The 22,610-nt window shown below is 43.0% G+C and overlaps 1 protein-coding gene across 11 annotated transcripts in view; it reads left to right on the plus strand.

Moving 5' to 3' along the window:
- Osbpl6 (oxysterol binding protein like 6) overlaps nucleotides 1-22,610 on the plus strand; it is a 199,385-nt gene that overhangs the window by 134,008 nt on the left and 42,767 nt on the right. For 7 of the 11 annotated variants that reach the window (XM_052725740.1, XM_052725739.1, XM_052725743.1 and 4 more), the window contains 8 exons: nucleotides 5,414-5,536; nucleotides 7,857-7,910; nucleotides 9,052-9,165; nucleotides 9,273-9,443; nucleotides 11,704-11,836; nucleotides 14,684-14,787; nucleotides 15,577-15,669; nucleotides 19,740-19,814. In XM_052725740.1, the coding sequence (XP_052581700.1) occupies nucleotides 5,414-5,536; nucleotides 7,857-7,910; nucleotides 9,052-9,165; nucleotides 9,273-9,443; nucleotides 11,704-11,836; nucleotides 14,684-14,787; nucleotides 15,577-15,669; nucleotides 19,740-19,814 (867 nt within the window). The remainder of the gene's footprint in view (nucleotides 1-5,413; nucleotides 5,537-7,856; nucleotides 7,911-9,051; nucleotides 9,166-9,272; nucleotides 9,444-11,703; nucleotides 11,837-14,683; nucleotides 14,788-15,576; nucleotides 15,670-19,739; nucleotides 19,815-22,610) is intronic. The other 4 variants (XM_052725744.1, XM_052725745.1, XM_052725747.1 and 1 more) reach the window with 2 other exon arrangements.

Consider the following 22,610-nt stretch of genomic DNA (forward strand, 5'->3'; position numbering starts at 1 on the left):
ACACACCACTATACTACATATATTGTATTGTGGATATTTACGCTTGTACGTTTTATACTTTGAAGATGTTACAAGCTACAAAATTTATTCTGTCAGACAGAAGTAGAGAAAAATAATTATTAAACTACAAATATAATTTAGAGGGGGGTGGAGAGATGGCTCCGCTCTTACAGAAAAACCAAGTTTGCTTCTCAGAACCCATATTTGGCCACTGATAACTGCCTGTAATTCCAGCTCCAGGGGATCAGTTGCCCACTTGTGGCTTCTAAGAATGCCTGCACATAAGTGGCAAGCACACACGTGTGTGTACTTGCACACATGCATATACATGCATGCTTGCACACAGTTAAAAATCAAAACATCTTTAAAAAATAACTTAGAAATAAGAGGACAGCCCTCCATTTGAACAAGAAATAGAGACTACATCTTTGGTAGATATAATCATCATATCTCTTTGAAACGTCCGTCCTCTATAGCTAGTGAAAAGATGAAAAATACATAGATGGGGGCAGTGGAAAAGCTAACACTTAGTGAGCACCTCTTGTGTGTCATACATTCTCTCAGCCAGCCTCCAAATCATTAATGTGGGTATTGAGTTCCTCACTGTCCACATCATTCCAGCATAATGGTCTAATCCACTTGCTACAGCTTGCCAGCACACAGCAGCTAGGGTGTGGGTCTGTTGACCCAAAGGAGGGTCCTGGCTAGGAGTACCAGCAGCATTCACTCCCCAGGCTTCTGTTGTCTCCTGTTTAAATCTTGCTACAGGACTAATAGACCCTTTTTTGTTTTTACATCAGCACATGTGGACAGATCTTGGGGTCTCCTAAGAGTTGGTACCCACCCAGGAACCACTGCTTCTCACCACTTCAGAGCCTTTGGAGAGAACAGGCTTCCTGGGTATTGGTTGGCAGGAGGGCTTTGAACAAGGCACTGCCCTGGCTCAGGATTTATTTAAAATCTTTGATGTTTTCAGCTCTTGAGACATTTTTACTTATCCCACCCCAACCATAGACTGTCTTGTACTTCTTATAATTTGAAGGCATTACAAGTTACAACATTTATTCCGTCAGGCAAGAGTAGACCTCTAGTTCATGGAAAGGAAAGAATTACTAAACTAATTTAGAGGGGGCTGGGGAGATGGCTCAGCAATTAAGAGTGCTGAGGTTGGTCAGGTACTGACATGATCATCTTAGGGCTCTTGTTTCTAGTTCTGTTTTAATTAGACTTGGGAAGAGTGGAGACTCGAGCTTAAAATAAATAATAATGGAAAGTTCAGGAAAAATACACTATTTGATTTTTAGAAGATTATTTTAATTTTCTTACAATGTACCTAATTCACTAAGTGAGAAAGAGAAATTTCGGCATTGTGGAAAACAGAATTCGGAAGGTTCTGTCTTGTGTGGAAAGGAGTTGTTTCCTTTCCTGCATATTTTATTTGTAACCTTATCATCCGCAGCATTTATAATTGAAATAGGTGGGGCTATTGTGCTCTGCTTCTATACTTTGCCTCTTTGTCAGCTTATCTGATTGTTAGAACTGGATTAGAAGTCTTTTCTGTTCTTTTGCTGGACTCGGGAACATTGTGCTTGAATAAACAGCACTGCCAGCTCAGAGCCTCAGCATTTCATGTAGGAAAGGAACTTCATTTGGGGTCTGTCTGTTCTGTTTTACTTACCTCTTTACCACTCTCTAGTCCAGCTCTCCCAAGAAGGAAAGAAAACCACTCTAACAGAAATCAGGAGCGGTGGCTACAAAGAGATGAGTTCGTGTTACACTTGACTTTAGTTAGTAAGGGGATAGAATTGTACTTGTTACTAAATGTTTCCATTTTATGTCATAGAGAGATTGACTCTTCATCAGACAGAAGGACGGTCAAGGGAGGGGCTGCTACCCTTTTAAATAGGCTGTAGATAGAAATGTCTTCAAATACAGCTCACATATTTACTAAGGACAGAAGTCCAGTGACTATATTTACACACAGGGGAAGTTGCTCTTATTTCTAATTCCTTGATTATGTCCATCATTTTTATGGAATGTTACTGTTCCGATGAGAGCAGGAAGCCAGGGGTCCTTGATGGTTTCTGTCAGAATTTACGACTTTCTATGTCTTCACACTGTTCATAAGTAGGGTTCTAGTCTTGAGTTGCAGCCCAGTATTAAGAAAGAGGACTCCAGAGCCTCCACGTGGTACCTGGAGTCATGGGATAGTTCTACCTCTGCTTATGTCAGCCAAAAAACATGATGTGCTACACAACCCGAAGCTGCCTCATCAAAAACATTTTTATATCTAAGTCACAGATTAATTACAGCATTATGTGTTGTATTGTTTTGAGACAGGGTCTCTCTATGTAGCCCTGACTGGCCTGGAACTCACAGAGATCCACTTGCCTCTGCCTCCTGAGTGCTGGGATTTTTAAAGGTGTGCGCCACCACATGCAACTCAGATCAATCACAGTTACTGGCAGAATTATCTTCAAGCAGAAACCCACATCTTGAACTGTTGCATACCGTTGAAAGAATGCACAGTGTTGCCAGATAGACATCCACAAGTCATGATATATAGCTCATTCCTCAGCAGTGATTGTGCATGTGAGGAAATGGCAATGCTTTTAGGCTCCTTCCTGAGGTGGGGTGAGGCAGCTGTGGGGTTGGGTTTAGGTGAGATGCAGGCTTGGTGCTGGTTGTAGGCTTTTCAGAGACAGGACTGTTCTCTGTGTTTTATCTCCTGATAAAACTTTTGAGAAAATTCCACCCTGGACATACATGTTTTGATTTAGCATAGATTAGACTTGGCCCCAAAGCAAGCGGTCTCTAGGATGAGGAAGGGGAGAAAGAGATGGTGAACACGGCCCTCTTCACCCATACCACGTCGCATATCTGTGCCCCATAATGGCACCTCTTTTCCCAAGACTGTCAGAGCCTCACAGTTGCGGATTTGGTCTAGCCTGAGATACAGCGCTCTAACCATTTACGCTCTGCCCTTATGTAGGGATCTAAGGTAAAAGTCTTTTCAGAAGGCAGCTTCCAGATCAGCTGGGGGTGGGCCATTTCCAAAGGCCTGTCCTGATCTGTGCATAGAGCATCCACCCCTCTGAAGCTGAGGCTGCAGAGTTGGTTACACTGAGACCAGAGATTTTTCCTTCCCTGCACAAAGTTTTGTAAGGGAAGTAAGAAACTTTTCTTTGTTAAAAAGACATATGGTAGTTCTGGGAACACTCTAGAATCAGGGATGGTAAGAATGTTACTAACACCTGGGAGAGCTGGCTGTGCATCACACTAGGTCAGCACAATAGAGCCAACCCTGTTAGTGGAGGTGTGGGCATGGGAGAGTTGTCCCCATTTCTCATCTGTCTTGTGGTGGCATGGCCTGGGACAAGTGGGAGAGCTGGCCCTGTGGTCATAAGTATGGGAGAGCTGGCCCTGTGGTCATAAGTATGGGAGAGCTGGCCCTGTGGTCATAAGTATGGGAGAGCTGGCCCTGTGGTCATAAGTATGGGAGAGCTGGCCCTGTGGTCATAAGTATGGGAGAGCTGGCCCTGTGGTCATAAGTATGGGAGAGCTGGCCCTGTGGTCATAAGTATGGGAGAGCTGGCCTTGTGGTCATAAGTATGGGAGAGCTGGCCCTGTGGTCATAAGTATGGGAGAGCTGCCCCTGACTCCCACTAGCTGCAACACTCAGGAGAGCAGCCCCCGTACCATGCCAGGGCAGCACAAAGAGCCAACCCTGTTAGCAGAGGTGTGGACGAGTCAGCCCCAAAGTTGTGAGCATGGGAGAGTTGTCCCCATTACCCACCTGTATGGTGGCAGCATGGGCGGGGGGGTGGGAGGGGGAGCTGCCATCCCCCGTTTCACCTATCTACACCTGACCCTGTAATCATAAGAGCGGGAGAGCTCTCCCTGATCCCCACCAAGCTGCAGCACTTGGGGAGAGCAGGCCCTGCACCTCTCCAGGACAGCACAATAGAGCCAACCGTGTTAGCGCAGGTGTGGGTGAGCCAGCCCCGAAGATGTAAGCAAGAGAGAGCTATCCCCATCTCACATCTGAGGGACCAACCCTACAGCTGCCCAGGCCCAGACCCAAGGATATGACTTGGCCCGACCCATCATCCACCCCATCCATGATCTGCTGGAGTGCGTGAAGGGATCTGACCTGCAGATCCAAAGCTGCAGGATCTCCACAACACAGGGCAACAACAGGATGTCCAGGAGGAACCCTAGAGCCCAGCATCCATAGGGTAGTAGAGGCCCTGAACTAGACCAATGACTCTTTGCAATGAATACGTGGAAGTAAAGATATATAGACAAAGGGGTTCCCGTCACGACTCACTGTGTCACACTGCAGCATCCATGATGAGATTTTTAAGTTTTTCTGTATTTTATTTCCTTTTTACTCTTAAATTTTGTTTTATTTGGGAGTGTGTGCAGGGGTAGAGGGCAGATGTGAAGGGATGGGGAAATGAATTGGATCAAGATACATGAATAAATGAATGAATGAATGAATGAATGAATGGAAAAAATAAAGACTATTGCTAGATCTGTGATCACCTAGAACATCTGTGATCATCTGTAAATGCTGATAATGCTTTTAAAAAAAACTAGTACCATATATGAACAAAACATGTCTAATGAGGGAAGAAACTGAGTCTGCTATCTAACAGGAAGGGAAGAGTGAGACTCTAGAGCCAACGTGCTTTTCATTTTAATTTGTTTACTTTGGGGTTTTATTCTTGCTGTTGGAGAGATTGAACCTAGGGCCTTTGCGTATGCTAAGCATATGCTTTTCCAGGGATCTAGGAGTCAGATTCTTAGCCTTGTAGCTGCGCTGTCTCTGTGGGCTCCCAGGGGAACATGCCTCTTGGGAAGCCTGGACTTCTTGATATGTGCTGGTGAGGGAAGCATTGATGCATACTTGGAGATGCACAGGGCTGCCGTGGGAAGGAGGAGGACCACAGCACTGCTCAGTGTTTACAGCAGGTTATGTTCCACACTGGACCCCTGCAGCCTTCCCATTTCCACACAGAAAGCCTGCTCTACACACTGACTGGACATTTGTCATCAGATGTCCAATTTTAAAACTTTACAGCCCCTCTGTGGCCCAGGATCATCAGGCGGGAAATGTACCTTAAACATTCTGAGTACAGGAAGTCAAAATTCCTTTCTACTTCCAAGCAAACAGAGTGTTGCTGATGCACCTCTCCTGAAGTCTGCATGCCTCCGGTTTACCTGGGAAACTCATAGGAGCTTCACTTGAAAGTGTGTGACTTGTTTTGATGCTACAGTTAGCTCCAGCATGTCACTCATCTATTGTTGGGTCGAGGGCGGTATCACAGGTGACTTTCTGCAGAGGAGTCTCCATAAATGTGTATCATTAAGCACAGAACGTAAATGATTTGTTTTTCTTTTCTCTCAGGAAGCTGACAGCTGGGAAATTATAGAAGGGCTGAAAATAGGCCAAACCAATGTCCAGAAACCAGACAGGCATGAGGGATTTATGCTGAAGAAAAGAAAATGGCCTTTAAAGGGCTGGCACAAGGTAACTGCCCAATCAGATTGAAGCTGAGAGCATCATCTAGAGATCTTAGTCATTATTAAGAGGGAAACAAAGGTCACTGGAGCTTGTGAGTTTGAAACCTTGAAAACAAACAAAACCAGCAAACAAAAACCCAGAGAGGAGAGGAGAGAAAGGGGAGACAGAAGACTCAAGGAGGGGAGGGGAGAGGAGGAGAAGAGAAAATGAATTCCGTGGCACTGGGGAGAAAGCTCTCGGGTTCTCTGTAGAACCCTCTTTGGTTAGGCGTCTTGGTGACTGTCACCTCACTGCAAGAGCAGCTTCATACATTCAGCACCTCTGCTGATGGATTTCATCTCAGAGTAGACGGGTCAAACACTTGAGCCAGCCACCAGCTGGCTCAAAGCAGAGAGGTATGGATGACAATTTCCTTAAAGAAATGGGCAGAGGAGAGATGACATCCCCACCTGTCTCTAGAGTAGCATGAAAAGCCAGCCAGAGGGGCTTCCATCTCACACAGCTTTCCCTTGTCAGAGACTATCTCCCTCCAGCCCATAATACACCCCAATACCAAGGACTTCCCTCCTCCGTTCACCATTCTTTGAACTTGAATTTGGCCAACAAGTGATTCCTTCTAGACCTGCCTCTGCCTTCCATCGGCTTTTATCTGTCTCCTCACTGGTAGTCTTATTTAGCTTTTTCCTGTGACATCCTGTAACTTATTCCTGGCTAGACTTCTTTAATAGAAACTTGAAATTGGGAAAACAGGCCAAAACCACATTAAAAAAAAAAAAAATGAATTTCTAGGTTCAGTTTAACGTTCTGATTCCTGACTCAGCAAAATGGCTGTGGACTGACATCTTTCCGGACTCCTTCTGGACTGCGTGTTTGAGTATTTTGCATGAAGACTGAGAGAGCATCCCCCAGAGCCTTTTCTCCTCTCCCTAACACCACTAAGTATTGATTAAGCATCAGCCCATTTGAATGTCCAAGTTATAGGCAATTGAATGTTTTTTGTTTTTTGTTTTTTTTTTAGTGTGGAACTTTTTTATTCTGGCAGGTACCTGTTGTTTTCAAGAACCCCAAACAAAGGGATTACAGTGGTCCTTTGTGGGTTCTAGGCAGGGTGACTTTTGGGACCTGGCATTTTGCTGTCTCAGCAGCTGTGTGTTCATGCATCCCATAAAAATGTCCCAGCAGAGGAGATTCCAGCAACAGAAGGATGTCCTACGTGTGCGAGCTGGAAAAGGGGCCCGCAATGTGACTGGCTCCTGAGGGCTCTTTGACTTTTTCTGAATGGCCCACAGAAAGGAAACCAACATTAGAGAGTCCTTCAGTGTTTGCAGTTAAAAAATGGCAAATCCACTCATACTGTACCAGGCAGACCTCAGGGCAGACGATTGCCTACCCACCATCCTTTTTAATTCTTTCATTTAAAAAAACATTTTTTATTTATTTTTTGAGAATTTCACACATGTATGCATTGTATTTTGATCATATCCATTCATTTCCTACCCAGTTCCCCCCAGAGCACCCCATTTCCCCCCCAAAGCACCTCAGCACATCCTCTTACCAACTTTGTCCCTTTTTGTTTTAATATATGTATATTTCACTGGGCCCACTTAGTGTTGCCCATGTGCATTCACTGCAGCCATTCCATGGAGCATGGACAACCTACCAATAGCCATATCCCCAAGGAAAAAGTAATTCTCCCCCTTCCCTTGTAACCATCAACTACCAGCTAGGGAGGAGCCCCCTTTTTATTCTTAATGTAGCTTGGAAATAATATTTAATCTCTTTTACTAATAGTAGAACACAAGCATATTGCCAAGGAGAAAATACATGCATATTGCCAAGGTCACTTACGCCTTGTAGGTAATTTATTAGCAATGGATCTGGTGTAATGGCTTCTGTAACAGCCATGAGAGTTTTTGGAAAGTGTCCATGGGAAATTCAGGAGTTTAGCTCCTGGGGGAATACTTCCCTGTAGAATAGTATAGAAATCTTTACAGCATTGCCATGATCTCTCCAGGTTGTTTTTTTCCTCACTTTTATAATGTCCCAATACAGTTCATTTAGGAAGCCTAAGTTGCAGGTCCTCAGACCTCCTCCTGGTGAAGACAAACCATGGAGAAAGGACTCCATCCCTAGCATGTGTAAAAGCACTCTACTAGAACTTGGACCCACTTCCTGTGACTGACTGTGGCCAGATGCACTGAATCCATGTATCAAAGTCATCAAACATGTTTAACTGCTGAATGCCAAGCAACCGGCAACCTGCACTTGTGAATGCTTTGTGTAATTCAGAGTACAAACAGTAACTAGGGGTGTTTGGTTCTTGCAGCGCTTTTTTGTCCTGGATAATGGAATGTTAAAGTATTCAAAGGCACCACTTGATGTAAGTAGCTCGAAGGACATGTTTTGCAGGTTGATTTAGAATTCTGCTTGAAGTGAGTAAATACTGTAACTGTGCAAGCTCTGTCCATAGTTACCAGCTTTCTGCATGTCTGTGCCTGTACTGTTTAACAAGCTACCAACTCTGCATGTTCTAGAGAAGGTATGTTTTATGCTTATACTCAAGATGGCATAAAGATCTCAAACTAGTGCATGAATATTTAACTTTTTTAAGCAGAAGTTTAAACCTAAAAGTGACACATTAATAATATCACCCTTTCTCACCTCGAGGGAAGATTCTGAAAGTGTTTTTTCTTGGCACTTTGAAGTAAATTCCATGTTCTTTGCTTTTTGAGATTTAAAGCCCTCCTTGTTTGTATCAAAGTTCTTAAAAAATGGTCTCTTGTACTTAGTTTGTGTTTCATTCATCTTTTTGTCTTGAGAACCTCCACTCATTAAGATTATCCCAAACTGCTTTTTCTTACTAAGCATTACTTTGCATGCGTTATCTCCTCGTCTCTCCCTTCCTCCCATGTGGTGCAGGGAAATAACTAAGGGCTTAGAACGAGTTTTGTCTGCCCCTCTGCCGTGGAATCAAGTAAGGGCTTAGAACGAGTTTTGTCTGCCCCTCTGCCGTGGAATCAAGTAAGGGCTTAGAACGAGTTTTGTCTGCCCCTCTGCCGTGGAATCAACTATGCCCGTGGTCAGCTGAGGACAGCCAGAAGAAGGGGCTGGCTGCTCCCTGATCTCTGGTCTCAGCTGCCCACTTCTGCCCTAGCAGCTGCCATCCAGCTGATTCATGGGTGTCCTGGGTCACGGTTCAAAAGTTGACTTTAGTTATTTTGGGAATCATTGGCGTCGCCTTGTTGAGGATCTAGGAGCTAAGCAATCTGGAATTATGAAGAGCTGACATTACCAGTTGTGCCCAAAATAGAAGAAGATGAGTAGTGTTGTGTGCTGAAATTGATGTGAAGTCATGACAACTCCAACTTAGGTCTTAGACCTTAGCCATTTTCTCTTAATTAAAAAGAACGTAGTCACCCCGACAAGTGATTTAAAGTTTCCCTTGAGCTCACCTTAGTTCAGAACAGAAGCACACCAGCCCGCATACCCTTCCAGCATATTCGCTCATCTTTTGATTTCAGATCCAAAAGGGGAAGGTCCACGGGAGCATAGATGTCGGGCTGTCTGTCATGTCGATTAAAAAGAAAGCTCGGAGAATAGACCTTGACACGGAGGAGCACATCTATCATTTGAAGGTGAATTTGTCTTCAGCATCTGGCATTAGCTGGGGATGCGATTTGCCTGCCCCAGTGGCAGACAGGAGACGGTTTCGGCAGCGGTCTTTCCTTGCTCCCTGCTTCAGGTGAAATCCCAGGACTGGTTTGATGCTTGGGTCTCCAAACTGCGCCATCACCGCTTGTACCGTCAGAACGAAATCGTGCGGTCACCCAGAGATGCGAGTTTCCACATCTTCCCTGCAAGTTCGACGGCAGAGTCCTCCCCGGCTGCTAATGTTTCTGTTGTGGATGGAAAGGTATGACTGTGCTGTAAGAAATCAGCCTGGAAATCGCTTAGAAATGTCCTTTGAAAACACCAGGAAGAGAAGCTTGATTTTGTAAGCTGTCACCCAGAAGACAAGTGAGATTGGCACTAGAGTTAATCACAAACGAAGAGGAGCTAGACGTGTGAGTCACCAAGAGAGTTTCCAGAAATGGACCACGTCATTTTTGTGTGACTTTTTAGGAATATGGGGAGGTAGAGCAAACATTGGTTTAATCAGCATCTGGGAATTCTTGGGTGGTAATAAAGAGACCCCAAAGTTCTGAAAGTGAAGCCTATTTATTGCTTTGAGCTAAGATGTATACGTGACACGGAGAGAGGCTACTCAGTTCCCCCCAGCCTCAGCTGGAGAGGTGCATTGGTATCAGCCGTGTTTCTGTGAGCAAGTACGTTATGTATATGACAGCCGTTCATCTCTAATCTGTCACAGAGACTGTGTGTGTATGTGTACAAGTGACATAGCCATCCCAGGATGTGACCACACAGCAGTTTCCAAAGTCAGTACCTCCTTTCATTAACCCAAGTGCCAGACAAGAGAGACTGCAGTTCCTTGGGATGTAATAAGGTTCATGGTCTGTGTTGCAGAAAAGCTGGAGGTATTTCTTATCTGAAAGTCAAGGTTAGGAGAACGGGCAGGGAAACAACTGTTTCAGTGTTTGACTCAATAATTGGGTTGCATTGCACAGGGGTGCTGTGGCTTTATGCTTGGTACCCCAGACTCAGGTCAGAGAAGCTGAGTGGGTTCAGTGGAGAGTCTGCCTTCTCTTTTGCTTCCACAGGAGTCTATGTCATACCTAGATTACATAGTTTCCTCCATGCGTAGCAGTGGGAAACTTCATTGAGAAACACCAGACCTAACCTATCAAACTTGGTGGAATGTTACCATGCTCAGTGTTTGTTACTTGATGGAAAGTACTTACTGGTGTATAAGTTATATTCCACTAATTGTATTTCACAAGGCGTCCCGATCTGTGACTTCACTGAGGTTGCATTCTTGCTAAAGACAGTGTGATTACTTTTCTCCTAGTAATAGGGTTGACTGAAATACTAACCAGTTCTGGGAATAAGGAGAACAAGCCAAGAGCCAGAGATTGGGATTTGGGAACTCAGAGGTCCCCAAGATAATTCCCTGTATTTCTCTGGGCCTCCTGAGTTTTCATCACAGGGTGGAATGAATCTGGGTTAGTCCAAACTGAATGAGAACTCTATCCCAAACAGATCTTTAAAAAGAAAACATTAATTTTTAATTCTTAGGTTTTTCCAGCTTCTGCTGGTATCTTTGGCACAAAACATTGATAAAAGATGCATTCTTTTTGTCCCTTGTCTTATTTATTAAATAACTTGGGTGATATCTGAGATTGGTGAACTGAAACCAAATCCTTCCTCCCACTGTTTGCTCTGGAATAAGAAAACTCTCCAGCTCTGGTTTCCACAAAAGATCCATTTCTCCAGTTGCAAGTGGCACAGCTCGGAGCTCAGATTCCCTGAGAGATTTCCATTACGTTTATCAAAATGCAGCCAAGAGCCTTTTGTCCCTTTTCTTGCCTTCCATGTATCGAATTATGAGACTCCGGAGTATTAATTGGTTTATGGCCCTGTGTGGGTAATAAATAAGACTGGGTTTGCTAACTGTGCATTATTTATTTCTTAATAATTTAGAAGAGGCATAATCAGTTGCAAGGGAGTATTAGAGTCAAATGTGACATTTTAACATCTCTTCAGCCCCTTGGGATGTACATTTCTGTGTATTTTTGCTATTTACTGTACACACTAGTATCTACGTATTTTGTTCAAATTTATTTCACATAAAAATCCTTTCAATGGAAACACTATCAGCTATAGGTAGCTTGAGAAGAAGGCCTTTTATGTAATCTACAGAATGTTTTTGAAGCAGTCTAAGTAAGGCTGTTTGCTGATACGTAGTGAATTTAGGACTCACACGAGGGTAACAAGATTTTCAGCTGATCATTAGGGTACAGAGAGCTTCTGGAGAGGAGAGACCTTTAGTCAGGAGCTAAGGAGACTGTAGTGAGGATCCTGTATTAAATATAACTTTCTGAGTAATTTCAAGTGACTGGGTATCTGAACTGTTGGGTCCTCGTGAGTGTGGGCCATTATGTTATTGAACACTGTTCTTCATGGGATGATGGAGGTAGCATTGATGGAGTGTTGTTAGCATGCGTGAATTCCACCTTCATGTGTGTAAATGATGCGCTTCGTTTCTTTGCTTGTAGATGCAGCCCAACAGTTTTCCATGGCAGTCCCCTTTACCATGCAGTAACAGCCTCCCTGCGACCTGCACAACGGGGCAGAGCAAAGTGGCAGCCTGGCTGCAGGACTCAGAAGAGATGGACAGGTGTGCGGAAGGTTAGTTCCTGCCCTGGGGGCCTCTCAGAGGAGCCCCCTAAACCCAAAGCTGGTGGAAATTAAAACATTGCAGCTCCCACCCTCACCCCTCACCCAAGTGACCTGGCGTTCTGTGACCCAGGCTTCCTTCCTGCCAATTCTCCCACCTCCTCACAAGTGGGTCTGTGTTTCTCTCCTGCCCTGGCTTCCTCTCTCTTCAGCCTTTTTATACTTTACTGCTTCCATCTCTCTGCCTTTACCCATCCCTTGAGGCCTGAAGAACCTTCCATTCTTAGACCTGGACTCTGCGCTGCCCTCCTCTCTAGGTCCCTTCCATGCCTCCTTCTCTGCCGTCATGTTGCCCACAGATAGTTCTGCTCCCTGCTAGCACAGATGTAAGCCATAGGATCCAGGGTTGCATGTCTGGAGTTACCTGTGAGTGGGGTTTCATTGGAGAGGGGCCTTTGAGCATTCTGACTAGCCCATTCTATCCTGGGCTGTTTAATCTTTTACTTTCTCCTTCCTCAGCAGAACCCTTTGGCGAATGCTTCATCCACAAACCATTTCCATTGTGAAACAGTTTTCATTTAACCCACAAAACTGACAACAACGAGGGCCATGTACAGAGTATTTAATAAGTCTCCACTGATTGAATTTTTAGATGCTCTTGAGATACTGTATTACCTTTGTTCTTTTATGAAATTATAATAAAAACAGATGTTATGTAAGTTTTTGATATTTTCACTTAGGAATTAAAAATGGACAATCTGTTAATCCTCCTGCACCCTCACCATTTTTTCAAAAAAACTCCAAATTTGCATTTTTTCAACTCTCTGAGCCACCAACCTCCCGAACTTAACCCACATGTGAAATTATAATTTAAAAGGTATTTTTTATTCATAATCCTGTTCCTATGACATCTCATTAAATTGTTTTCCTTGGATGAATTCACCACACACAACTTCCAGTTGTGGAAGGAGGCAGACCACTTTCAGACAGCCCTGGAGATTCCTGCAGTGTTTATAGACCGCCCACCTTCGCCTGTGCAAAGGTCATCTACAAGATGCTCCCCCCCCTTAGCCCTGTCCCTATGGCTACAAAAGAACATGCAGGGTTCACACTCAGACATTCTCACTGCAGAGCATGTATCCGAATGTGACGCCCTGCCAGCCCGGCTGGGTTTCCCCCGAGGGGCCGTATCAGCACCTGGACCCCATGTATGTCAGGGATTGTTGCAATGAACTCGTCTCCCTGTTCACACAGCCAACTCAAAGTCTTGTCCTTATCCTTATCAACCTTTTGCTGCGATCCATTCCTATCTTCGTGACCCAGACCCGCCATTCTTGTTGCCCCTAGTGGTTATACAGCCTCCTGACTTCGTCACCCAGTCTCCAGCCCAGTTGTTTCATCCTTCTCAGAGGCTCATGGGAAATTATCCCCTGTGAGCCAGTTTGCAGGCCCTGTGCCAATACTTAGCAGCCAATATTCTGTTGTATTCAGCCATGGAACATAGCTACTGTTCACTTTCTGCACTTGGAGAATGAAATTTGTAATGGTTCAGACATCTGCCCAAGTTTATAGAGCTGCCTTGGTGGGGAGGTTGGGATTACAGCCAACCCACATTTGACTGATCCCAAAGTCAGTAGTACTTTGTTCACGACATAAAGCCCCCTCAAGCCTGGCAGTCCTTAAAATAACTGTGCAGACACCCTCCCTCAGCTCTTCACTGGCTCCGGGGTGTTACTCTAGAGTACTTATTTCAGCATTTAGCAGTCAGTGCATTCAGCATCGTGGCCCTGCCCACCCCTTCAGCCTTCCTTCTTCTGTAGACTCAACAGGTCCTTGTTGGGTTTTGTTGTTGTTGTTGTTTTTAACTTGAATGTATTTACATACGTCCTGCAGTGTGCCTTTGGCTAGGTGGTTCTCCCAACCTCTTTGCTCTCCTCCACTTTTCTGTTTGGCTAAAACTTTTCTGTCAATCTTCTAGACTCTTTGGGGATGAGATGGGGTCTCTTGTAAATCTGCTCACAAACCATGAAACCAAGAACACTCTCCTTTCTCCTAATCTCTTGCTGTACTTAAAAAAAAAAAATCTATACTGAACATTTGTTGTAGAACAAGCTTACTCCTGAGATGGGTTTTTAGTTCAAAAGGAATATTTCATACTTATTTCACTGGTTGAATTTCAAAAGACATAACATTTTATGGGACCCATTATATGTCTGATTTATAGCTCTAACAGTAAAGGTAATTTGCTCTTCTGGACTTGTATGAATCCAAGCCTCAAATATATGGGGAAATTGCTTGGTTCCTAGAGCATATTTCTTCCAAAGAGATGAAATTGAAATTAGTAAAAGTCTACAATAGATATTTAAGGAATCATTCCTTGCCACATTATTAGTGAGCTGAAGAACAGATATGTTTAACTGATTTTACTCTGTTCTGTTTTTCTGAACTTGACTTTGGTTCCACCCAAATTCCATGCAGCCACCTTGTGAACCATTTTAGAGGAACAAGTAGATAGGCCCCTAGGAATAAAACCACAAAACTGCTGAAGTCTCCAGAGTGTCCATGAGAAAAAAGCTGTGAGGACGTGAAAGCGATCACACACAACTTGATATGTCAAAGTCAGCTGCTTCAGAGCCACAGTTGGTAGGAATGGGCTTTGAAACCCTCTCACTACCAGTGGCTCCCGTGGTTCTGACCCAGAGAGGAGTAATGCTTTGCGTTCCCTGTGAGCATCGCCATTATATAAATATAGATCTGCCCATCCATCTACCACATCGTATCTACCACTGTGTGGACTGTATCCCCTTCAATATTGCTGCCACCATTTCTACCCAGTTCTAACACTTTTGTCTTTGCTAGATCTTGCACACTGTCAATCAAACCTTGTGGAACTTAGCAAGCTCCTGCAAAACCTGGAGATACTTCAGAGGACTCAGTCAGCACCTAACTTCACTGACATGCAGGTAAACGTGACTGTCCCGGTAACGAGATCTAAGATCCTAACTTAAACCCTTTCTGGACTGTTCTATGACTATGCAAGGTGACACTCAAAAGGAAGTGACTATAATCAGACTAACAGTGCGATATTTCTAATAATATCAATAGGTGGTTTATATTCTGGATTTATTCTTTTCTTCCTTTCTTTAGTTAATGAGTATGTGTGTTTTACCTACATGTGTATCTGTGCACCATATGTGTGCAGTGGCTGTGGAGTCCTAAAGAAAGCATCAGATCCCCTAGAACTGGAGTAATAATAGATGGTTGTGAGCTGCTCTGTGGGTGCTGGGATTCAAACCTATAAGAACAACTGCTGAGCCATGTCTCCAGCCCCTCTGGAGTTATTCCTATTTGGTGTCATTGTGTTAATTAAGAAGCATTTTATCGATGTTTACATTTGAATATATTTTAGACTTTTGTAGACATGCATATTGTGTCACTCTCCCATGTCCCTTCTGTATTAACAATGATGGCTTTGAAGTTTAAGCTGTGGAACTTTCAGAAGTATAAACATCTTTTAATGTAGAAAAGATGCTCGCAATCTCTAATCTGTTTTCATTTTTACACACTAGAAGTAGAGCTTTCATAAGTAAGCTGTAGAGAAGTCTTTGGTTTTAGTATAATGTTTTTCTTCCTTGGCTGGCTTGCTTTGGGGTTCTAACAATTCCTTACTAACTTTCTGGGCTCTTTGTATGTGTTATCATCTGTGTGAACTTAATAATCCTTTGTTGCTTTTAACTATTTGTGTAATGTAGGCTAACTGTGTAGATATTTCAAAGAAAGACAAGCGGGTCACAAGACGCTGGAGAACAAAAAGTGTCAGCAAAGATACAAAAATGCAACTGCAGGTACAGCTTTTTCTTCCCATTCCTTCTCATTGTGTTCCCCTTGAAAACACTGTCTCTGTGTGCGTTCGGGATCAGCCCTGGGCTCCCGGCACGGGGAAGGACCAGCTCGACCACTTTAAAGCCTGTGCTTTGCAGACGGAGTTATGTTACCTAAACATGGAATTATTGGTTTTAGCTAGTGGGACATAAGTCCCCAAACCTTGAAATTTGGCCACACGGTAGGATGTCTATCCTTAGTCACAGCCTTTAAACTCAAGCATTAAAACTCAGACAGAAAGCCACTTTAAAATCAAAACTGGAAAGCTGGTGGACTGTAATGTATTTTCCTTTGTGTAGTCTCAGGGTTAGGAGGCTCTTTTAGGGGTGAACTTGTCCACAGTTTTATCAAGGCCTTGTAGGAGGTGCTGTAGGTTAAAAATCAAGACATCCAGTGCTAGTGTGACCACTGGGATTCTCTGGCCTCATAATTGATGCATTTCTGTTCAACTTTCTGGACTTTAATTTGTTCCTGCTCAAGTTACAGAATTAATTTAATGATTACTGAGTTCTGATTCTGATTCTGAATTCTGTCTCAACTCTAAAATTTTGTAATTACAAAGATAGATCATATCTGGCCTACAATGGCCACTCTCAAATTGAAACTAAAATCTCCATAGCTCATAATAAATTTACTTGAAATAAAAATTTTAATTGCAATGAATAGTTATAAATTTTCAAATATGATCCTCTTATGTTATTGTATTTCAGTGATACAGAATATGGTAAATGCCTTCAACCCCTATGTCATAAATGATATTACTTTCCAATCTTGACAGAAATCTCTACTATTCTTACCTTAGCTGTAAGATGATTGCTAACCTGCACAGTTAAAATTAGACTTCAGGTTTTTGTTTTTAATTATATCGATGACTTTAGATCCTAACACAAAGGTCAAAGTAACTACTTTTCAGTGCTCTTCTCTTTCTCATGAATAATTAACAAATGTAATTCTTCTCTAATTCAGACTGCTTTAATAACGCTCTTTGTACTGTCACTCTGAATATGTCAATAACAAACTGCTGGTGTGTTTTCTAATCTGATGTAATTTATAATAAATTTTCACAAGCACTAAGCACCAATATTTCTATTTAGAATATCTGCATCCCATGAATATAATTCTGTGTGTTCCTTTGAGCAATATACTTTAATGTGTTTCCCATTCTGTTCATAAAATTAGTGCTAAAGGGAAAATATGCCGAATGATTTCACAAGAAACTTGCAAAATTGTCGTTTGTTTTGAGCTTATGATTTGTCTTGTTTTTAAGTCTTTATGTTCTCGTTCATGTCCAAGAGGGTAGAATCATTTTTTGCAGCCAGAAGAAGCCTTTCTTTAAATAAAAGAACTGAAGAGTGCTAGCATCCAAAGGACATACCTGTTTATGAGAGCTACTGTTTCTGTAATGCACGCCACTGAACAGATTCCCTTCACAGCCATTGTCTTGAGTGGACTGACTCTCAGCGAGTCTGAGCACCCTGCCCCCGGCTGGCTGTGGGGCCAGCACTCCCACCACAAGTCCATTTGATCCATTTCCCCCCCTGGAGGAAACAGAATATAGTTCTGTTAATACATGTGCTGAGACGTCATAAGGATTGTTCGAATCATCAGAAGAAATCGGTACAAAAGCAGGCAAATCTTTGAGTGACTGAATTTCTCACTGATGCTGCCTTGCTTTGTTTGACCAAAGAGTGACACAAAGGGTCCTTATGATTCTTATTTAGATGAGGAAGCTGAGGTTACCTCATCCCTACACTCCCTTTGCCTTTTCAAGAGGAGCAGATGTAGTTTTCAGTAGAAAGATAGACTTTGAATGAGCTATTAATCCCTCCAGGGAGCGTTTAGTTCCACTTGGACTTAAAGTATGTATCTTTTGGCTGGGGTGCTGCAGAATTTGCTATCATCCCCCTTGAAGGTCTTCTGCTTGCCTAAGGCAACAGGTCTTCAAAGAGCTGTCAGGAGTCTTTCTGTGTAAGTGGAACAGGACTGGCTCCTTCAACTTGCACACCCATTGGGGATGAATCAGTTCACCCAGCAGTGTCTGTAACCAGCAGGAACATCTTTACTCAGCAGTCTTTTGCCTATAGAGAGGTGTAACATTTTTACCATGGTAGATTAAGGACTCCTGTTCCCATTTTCTCCTCACCTTAGCTGTTTTTCCCTTCCTATTCACAAAGCTTTTTGATTATGAGAACTCCATCTAACAGTGCCCAATATTTTGTTTTGAGTTCATTATCCTCTTACTTTCCCAGATGACCACTATTGCAGCCAACTTGAGAGATTCTTGGATCATGACAAACTCATTCTCTGTTGTTTGTAACGTAGGTCATTAGCCAGTTGTGAAGGAACCCAGGCTGTGTGGCAGTGGTAGTTGGGTGGCGATCATTATTGGTGTTGATATTGTATCATTGAACTTTGCATCCATCATTCTATAGTAGTTGTCATAGTGAAGGAATTATAAGATAGATCATTTTTTCAATTGACTCCAGGAAGTAGAAAATGAAACATACTGGATATTTGATAATAGCGTATTCTTGGTAGCGTAGATGCCTCGCCCTACTTGAACGTGGAAGTTAAATGTTAGCTCTGTTTGCTCGTATTTGTACTGCATGCCAATGAGTTGTTGCTCTCAGAAATCTGTTGTGTGACTCATGGAGTCAGCGTCTGTCTTGAAGGTTCTGTGGGGATTATCTTTTAAGAGACTAAGCATCCATGTCTCCCAAAACTTCAGAGTTCCTGGTTCTAATAAAAATCTCAATAACACTATTTAGTCAAAAGTGCTATAGAAGAGAAGTACTGTGACCCTGTGTTAGTAATAGAATAAATTAGATACTCGGTCCTAGATACTGGAGGAATCAGGTGGAGTAGGAAGAAGTACATAGTAACCAATCAAATTACCCATCATTCACATGAAGATGACCTAGTGTGTCTCACATTCCAAAATTATACTGACAATGCGAAGATGAGTCCTTCCTTTTATTACATTCAAGGTGGAGATTTTGTTAGAAAACCTTTGTAGAAAATAGATTATATGTGTATGACACACATAAATGTGCAAAAGATTGGTGAAGTAAAATCTGAAAGTAATTTGGAAAATTTAAAAGAGAATTGGAGATGTGAGAATTTAAAACATTTGTCATTCCAAAGAGATGAAAGTAGTCGTGTTTTATTGTTGTTATTGTTGTTTTATGTGAATTGTTGGGTAAAACTTCTTTTTGGCTGACTGGAAGTAGAATTGTTGTTCTCAATCTTGGAGAGTCAGGGTTTGTAACAGTGAGGTAGCTTGAGAAGGAATGCCATCACCTCTAGGCTTCTTCAGGTTTGTGTACAGGGGCACACTACCAAGGGAAACCTTCATAACTGGTGTTGTTAGGCATTGGCCCTACACACTGAGGCACTTGAAGGCTCTCTAGCTCCCCCCAAACCCCAATCTAGTAGGCCTGGCCTCTACCTTGGGAAATTCTTCAAGTTGAAGATCCCAGCACACCTGCTCACACTGAGTCCCTGCCATTAGGCTTTTTGGTAGGGAATTGAGTAAGGGATTGAAGAATCCTGTTTCTCTTCCCCTTATTCTTTTCTCTGAATACAATCTTTTCCCTATTACATTTTATATAATTACTTCCCCTGTGCTTACCTGTTTTCTTCACTACCATTTACTGGATGCCTTTTGACTTAATACAACATGTCATCACTGTTTCAAAAAGTGGTGTGTGCACATTCATTTTACCTTAGAATCACAGGCTCCTTGTGAGTGTGCTAGTTCATAGCTCTCTGTCTCCCTTGGGGGTGGGGATTATATTCAGGAAGTGAACTCACAATATTTGAGTGGTCTGCAGTGAGCATAAAGAACAGTCCTTGTGGCATGAATGTCCCTTTGACCTGTTTCAATGCTAAGACTTTTTTTTTTTTTAAGAAAAGTCAATTACAGTTAAAACTTCCCTTTTCCTTTGTCTGATTATCTTTCATTCTCCCATGAACCCCCTCCTCTTCCTCCCTACCCCATGTTCTCATCCCCTTTTCTCCCGTTCACTGTCAGGAAGGGCCACCCGCGAAGGGCCAGTTCAGCACCACTCGGCGCCGGCAGAGGCTAGCGGCAGCAGTAGCTACCACCGTGAGTGACTTTCAATCTCAAACTGGATGCAAGGGTGGCTTGCCTGGGACGTGCCACCAGGGCGCTGTGGGTCACCTGTGGCCTCCAGCTGACACCGCTTTCCAGTGTGCTCTGGCTCTCCTTGCATGGCAGGAAGTGGACGTGCGTGCTGGTGTTTGCAAAGGAGAGCTAGTTCATAATCCTGCCCTGCTACTGTCGTTGGAAGAAATGATTGAAACTCAAGCTTAACTGAGTTTGAGACCCTGCATAGGGGGCCCTGAGATGGGAGAGTTTTCTTAAATTATGGTGTTTTATTTATTTTTCCAGACTGATACCAGAACCTTTGCTAACTGGGTTTTGGTTTTCTAAGAAATGCCATGTTACCAGAGAAACAATTTGTGGGGTTTTTTGTTTTGTTTTGTTTTTTGAGTTTTTTTTAATGTATGTAGTATGGCTGTTTGAGAAGGGTGTGAGAAGGAAGTGAGAGGGTAAGAAAATGTGGATTTTCCTGTCATCTCTACATGGCTACCCAAAGTACACCTAGCAGGGGAATTCACTTTCTAGAAAGACTATTGGCCTGGAAACTGGAAAATAAAGTATGGAAATGAAAAACCACACAAAGTTAGATGGTGTCTAATCCATATGTAGAAGGGTGTTTTTCCCCTCAAGAGGCAAAAGAATGGATAGAAGGGCGTAGGTGGATAAAGAATCATGACTGTCCATAGAGAATATGAAACACAACACCGACCACAGAATCATTTGCTGGATAAAAGTGAGTCATAATATTAATTCATCCCAAGAGCTTGTTCACTTTTAAAAATAATAGATTCCTGAGTTCATAGTAAATCATGGATGCTAGTTTTTAATCTGTTAAATATTTTCTGAGTTAATAACAATCTTATTCTTGCTAAAATTAGGATATATTTCAAGGTTAGAATTGCTAAAAAATACTACTGAGAGGTTTTAGTAAACTAGCTCCTGGTGCAGGGGCTGTGGGTTTTCTGCTTGGTGGTCAGCTCAGGCGTGATATGTAAGTGCTTAGCTAGACTGCGGGATAGAATTACTTTTGATTATTGAAACAACCAGTGACTTGGAATTAATTAGGGAACTGACGCCTACATTGATAGTTTTACAAATATTTGAACCAAGTCATTACTGAAATTGCACTCTAGTACAGAGGGCATATTCAAATGCAAATGAATGAAGTCCCTGCCCCTGGTTCAATAACAGATTTTGACAGTAGACATGTCTGACCAGTTAAAGGAATAAAGTGGAGAAATCCGAAATGATCTTTTTTTTTTTTTTTTGGTTTTTCAAGACAGGGTTTCTCTGTCCAGTAAGTGTTCTGTACTCTTAATTGCCGAGCCCTCTCTCCAGCCGCTCTAGTTACTTTTTTTTTTTTTTTTTTTTTTTTTTTGGACACAGGGTTTCTCTGTGTAGTGTTGGCTGTCCTGGAACTTGCTCTGTAGACCACGTTAGCCTTGAACTCACAGAGATCCACCTGCCTCTGCCTCCTGAGTGCTGGAATTACAGGCGTGCGCCACCACGCCTGGCCCAAATGATCTTTAGAGAGCTAAAGCCAAGATCAGTTACCTTGTGAGAATGCTAAGGCTTCCTCCAATGATATGCTTCCAAAATTGCATGCAGGGAAGTGATTGTATTTTTCCTGGGTTCAAGTTTTAAGCTTGGGATGCGTGCAGTGAAAATAATAAAGTTAGGATTAGCACTTATTTGCATAAAATAAGTTGATGTTTTCTTCAGTTGGAAGCAGAAGAAAAGGCTTTTTCATACAGGAAGCATTAATGCCCACATCCCAGCACAGCTGTGACCACAGAAATTATAAAAATAACTTAGATGATTCTAGAAAAAGGGTCCTGTCAACACTTAAAATAATCATGGAAATAACCAGGATTGGATGGTTACTGGCCCCTCTAGGATCCGTACTTTGGCTCTGTACCTCAGAGGCATTGAGCAGGATCCCCCACTGACCCCTCACCCGCCTCCCCAACCCCAGTGGCCTGACTCTACTTCCCTGTTCCTTTTAGTGCCCCTTCTCTTCCCAACACTGAAGTTACCCCACATTTGAACCTGCCCTATCTTCTGAGAGGCCTTTTGCCCAGAATCCTTTCACAGAACCCTTGTCAGTTTTATCCTCTTCCACTCAGGCATCTGGAGTGAATGACTTTTGTACCAAAGAAGTCTGCCTGAGGAGATGTTTCCAAAATTTATTCTTGTTGGGCCTTAACACCGGCCCCCAGATTGGCCAACTGTCTCCATTTAGCCAAAGCTCATAGAACGTCAAACAGGGAACACAGAAACACTGGCCCCCAACAATGGAACAACACCAAGGCTCCCCAAGCCACTAGTACCTCAAATGTATCCTTGAAAGCAAAGTGCAGAGTATGGACGGGGAATTTTTCACCTTGGCTCAGCGAGACCTCTAAGCTCAATATTGCTGGGCACACCGGTGTTCTTCCTTTCCCGGTGATCATTGCTACATTTGGGACCAGCAGGCCTCCTGACAAATTCACTTCTCTTTTGACTTTATTTGTAGGTGAATTTTCAGTGCATCCCCTAACATTTCCATTCATACTGCAGTGACTGGTATCAGAATGTTCTAGAACCTTCCTCCCTGTCATACGGCTTCTAGGAAGCCTTGAGGTTCTTTCCTGAGCAGGGAGAATGGCCCATATTCAGCACTGAGGATTCTCAGCTCTAAGCATGGGGAGCTAGTGGTAGCTCCTATCCCAGCCATCGCTGAAGAAAAGAAGCTGGCTACCACTTGAAATGTTTTCTATCCAAATTATGTCCAAATAT

Source organism: Peromyscus californicus, unplaced genomic scaffold (genome assembly GCF_007827085.1).
Source record: "Peromyscus californicus insignis strain IS unplaced genomic scaffold, ASM782708v3 Scaffold_7__1_contigs__length_154581171, whole genome shotgun sequence".
In the NCBI taxonomy this organism is placed as follows: domain Eukaryota; kingdom Metazoa; phylum Chordata; class Mammalia; order Rodentia; family Cricetidae; genus Peromyscus; species Peromyscus californicus.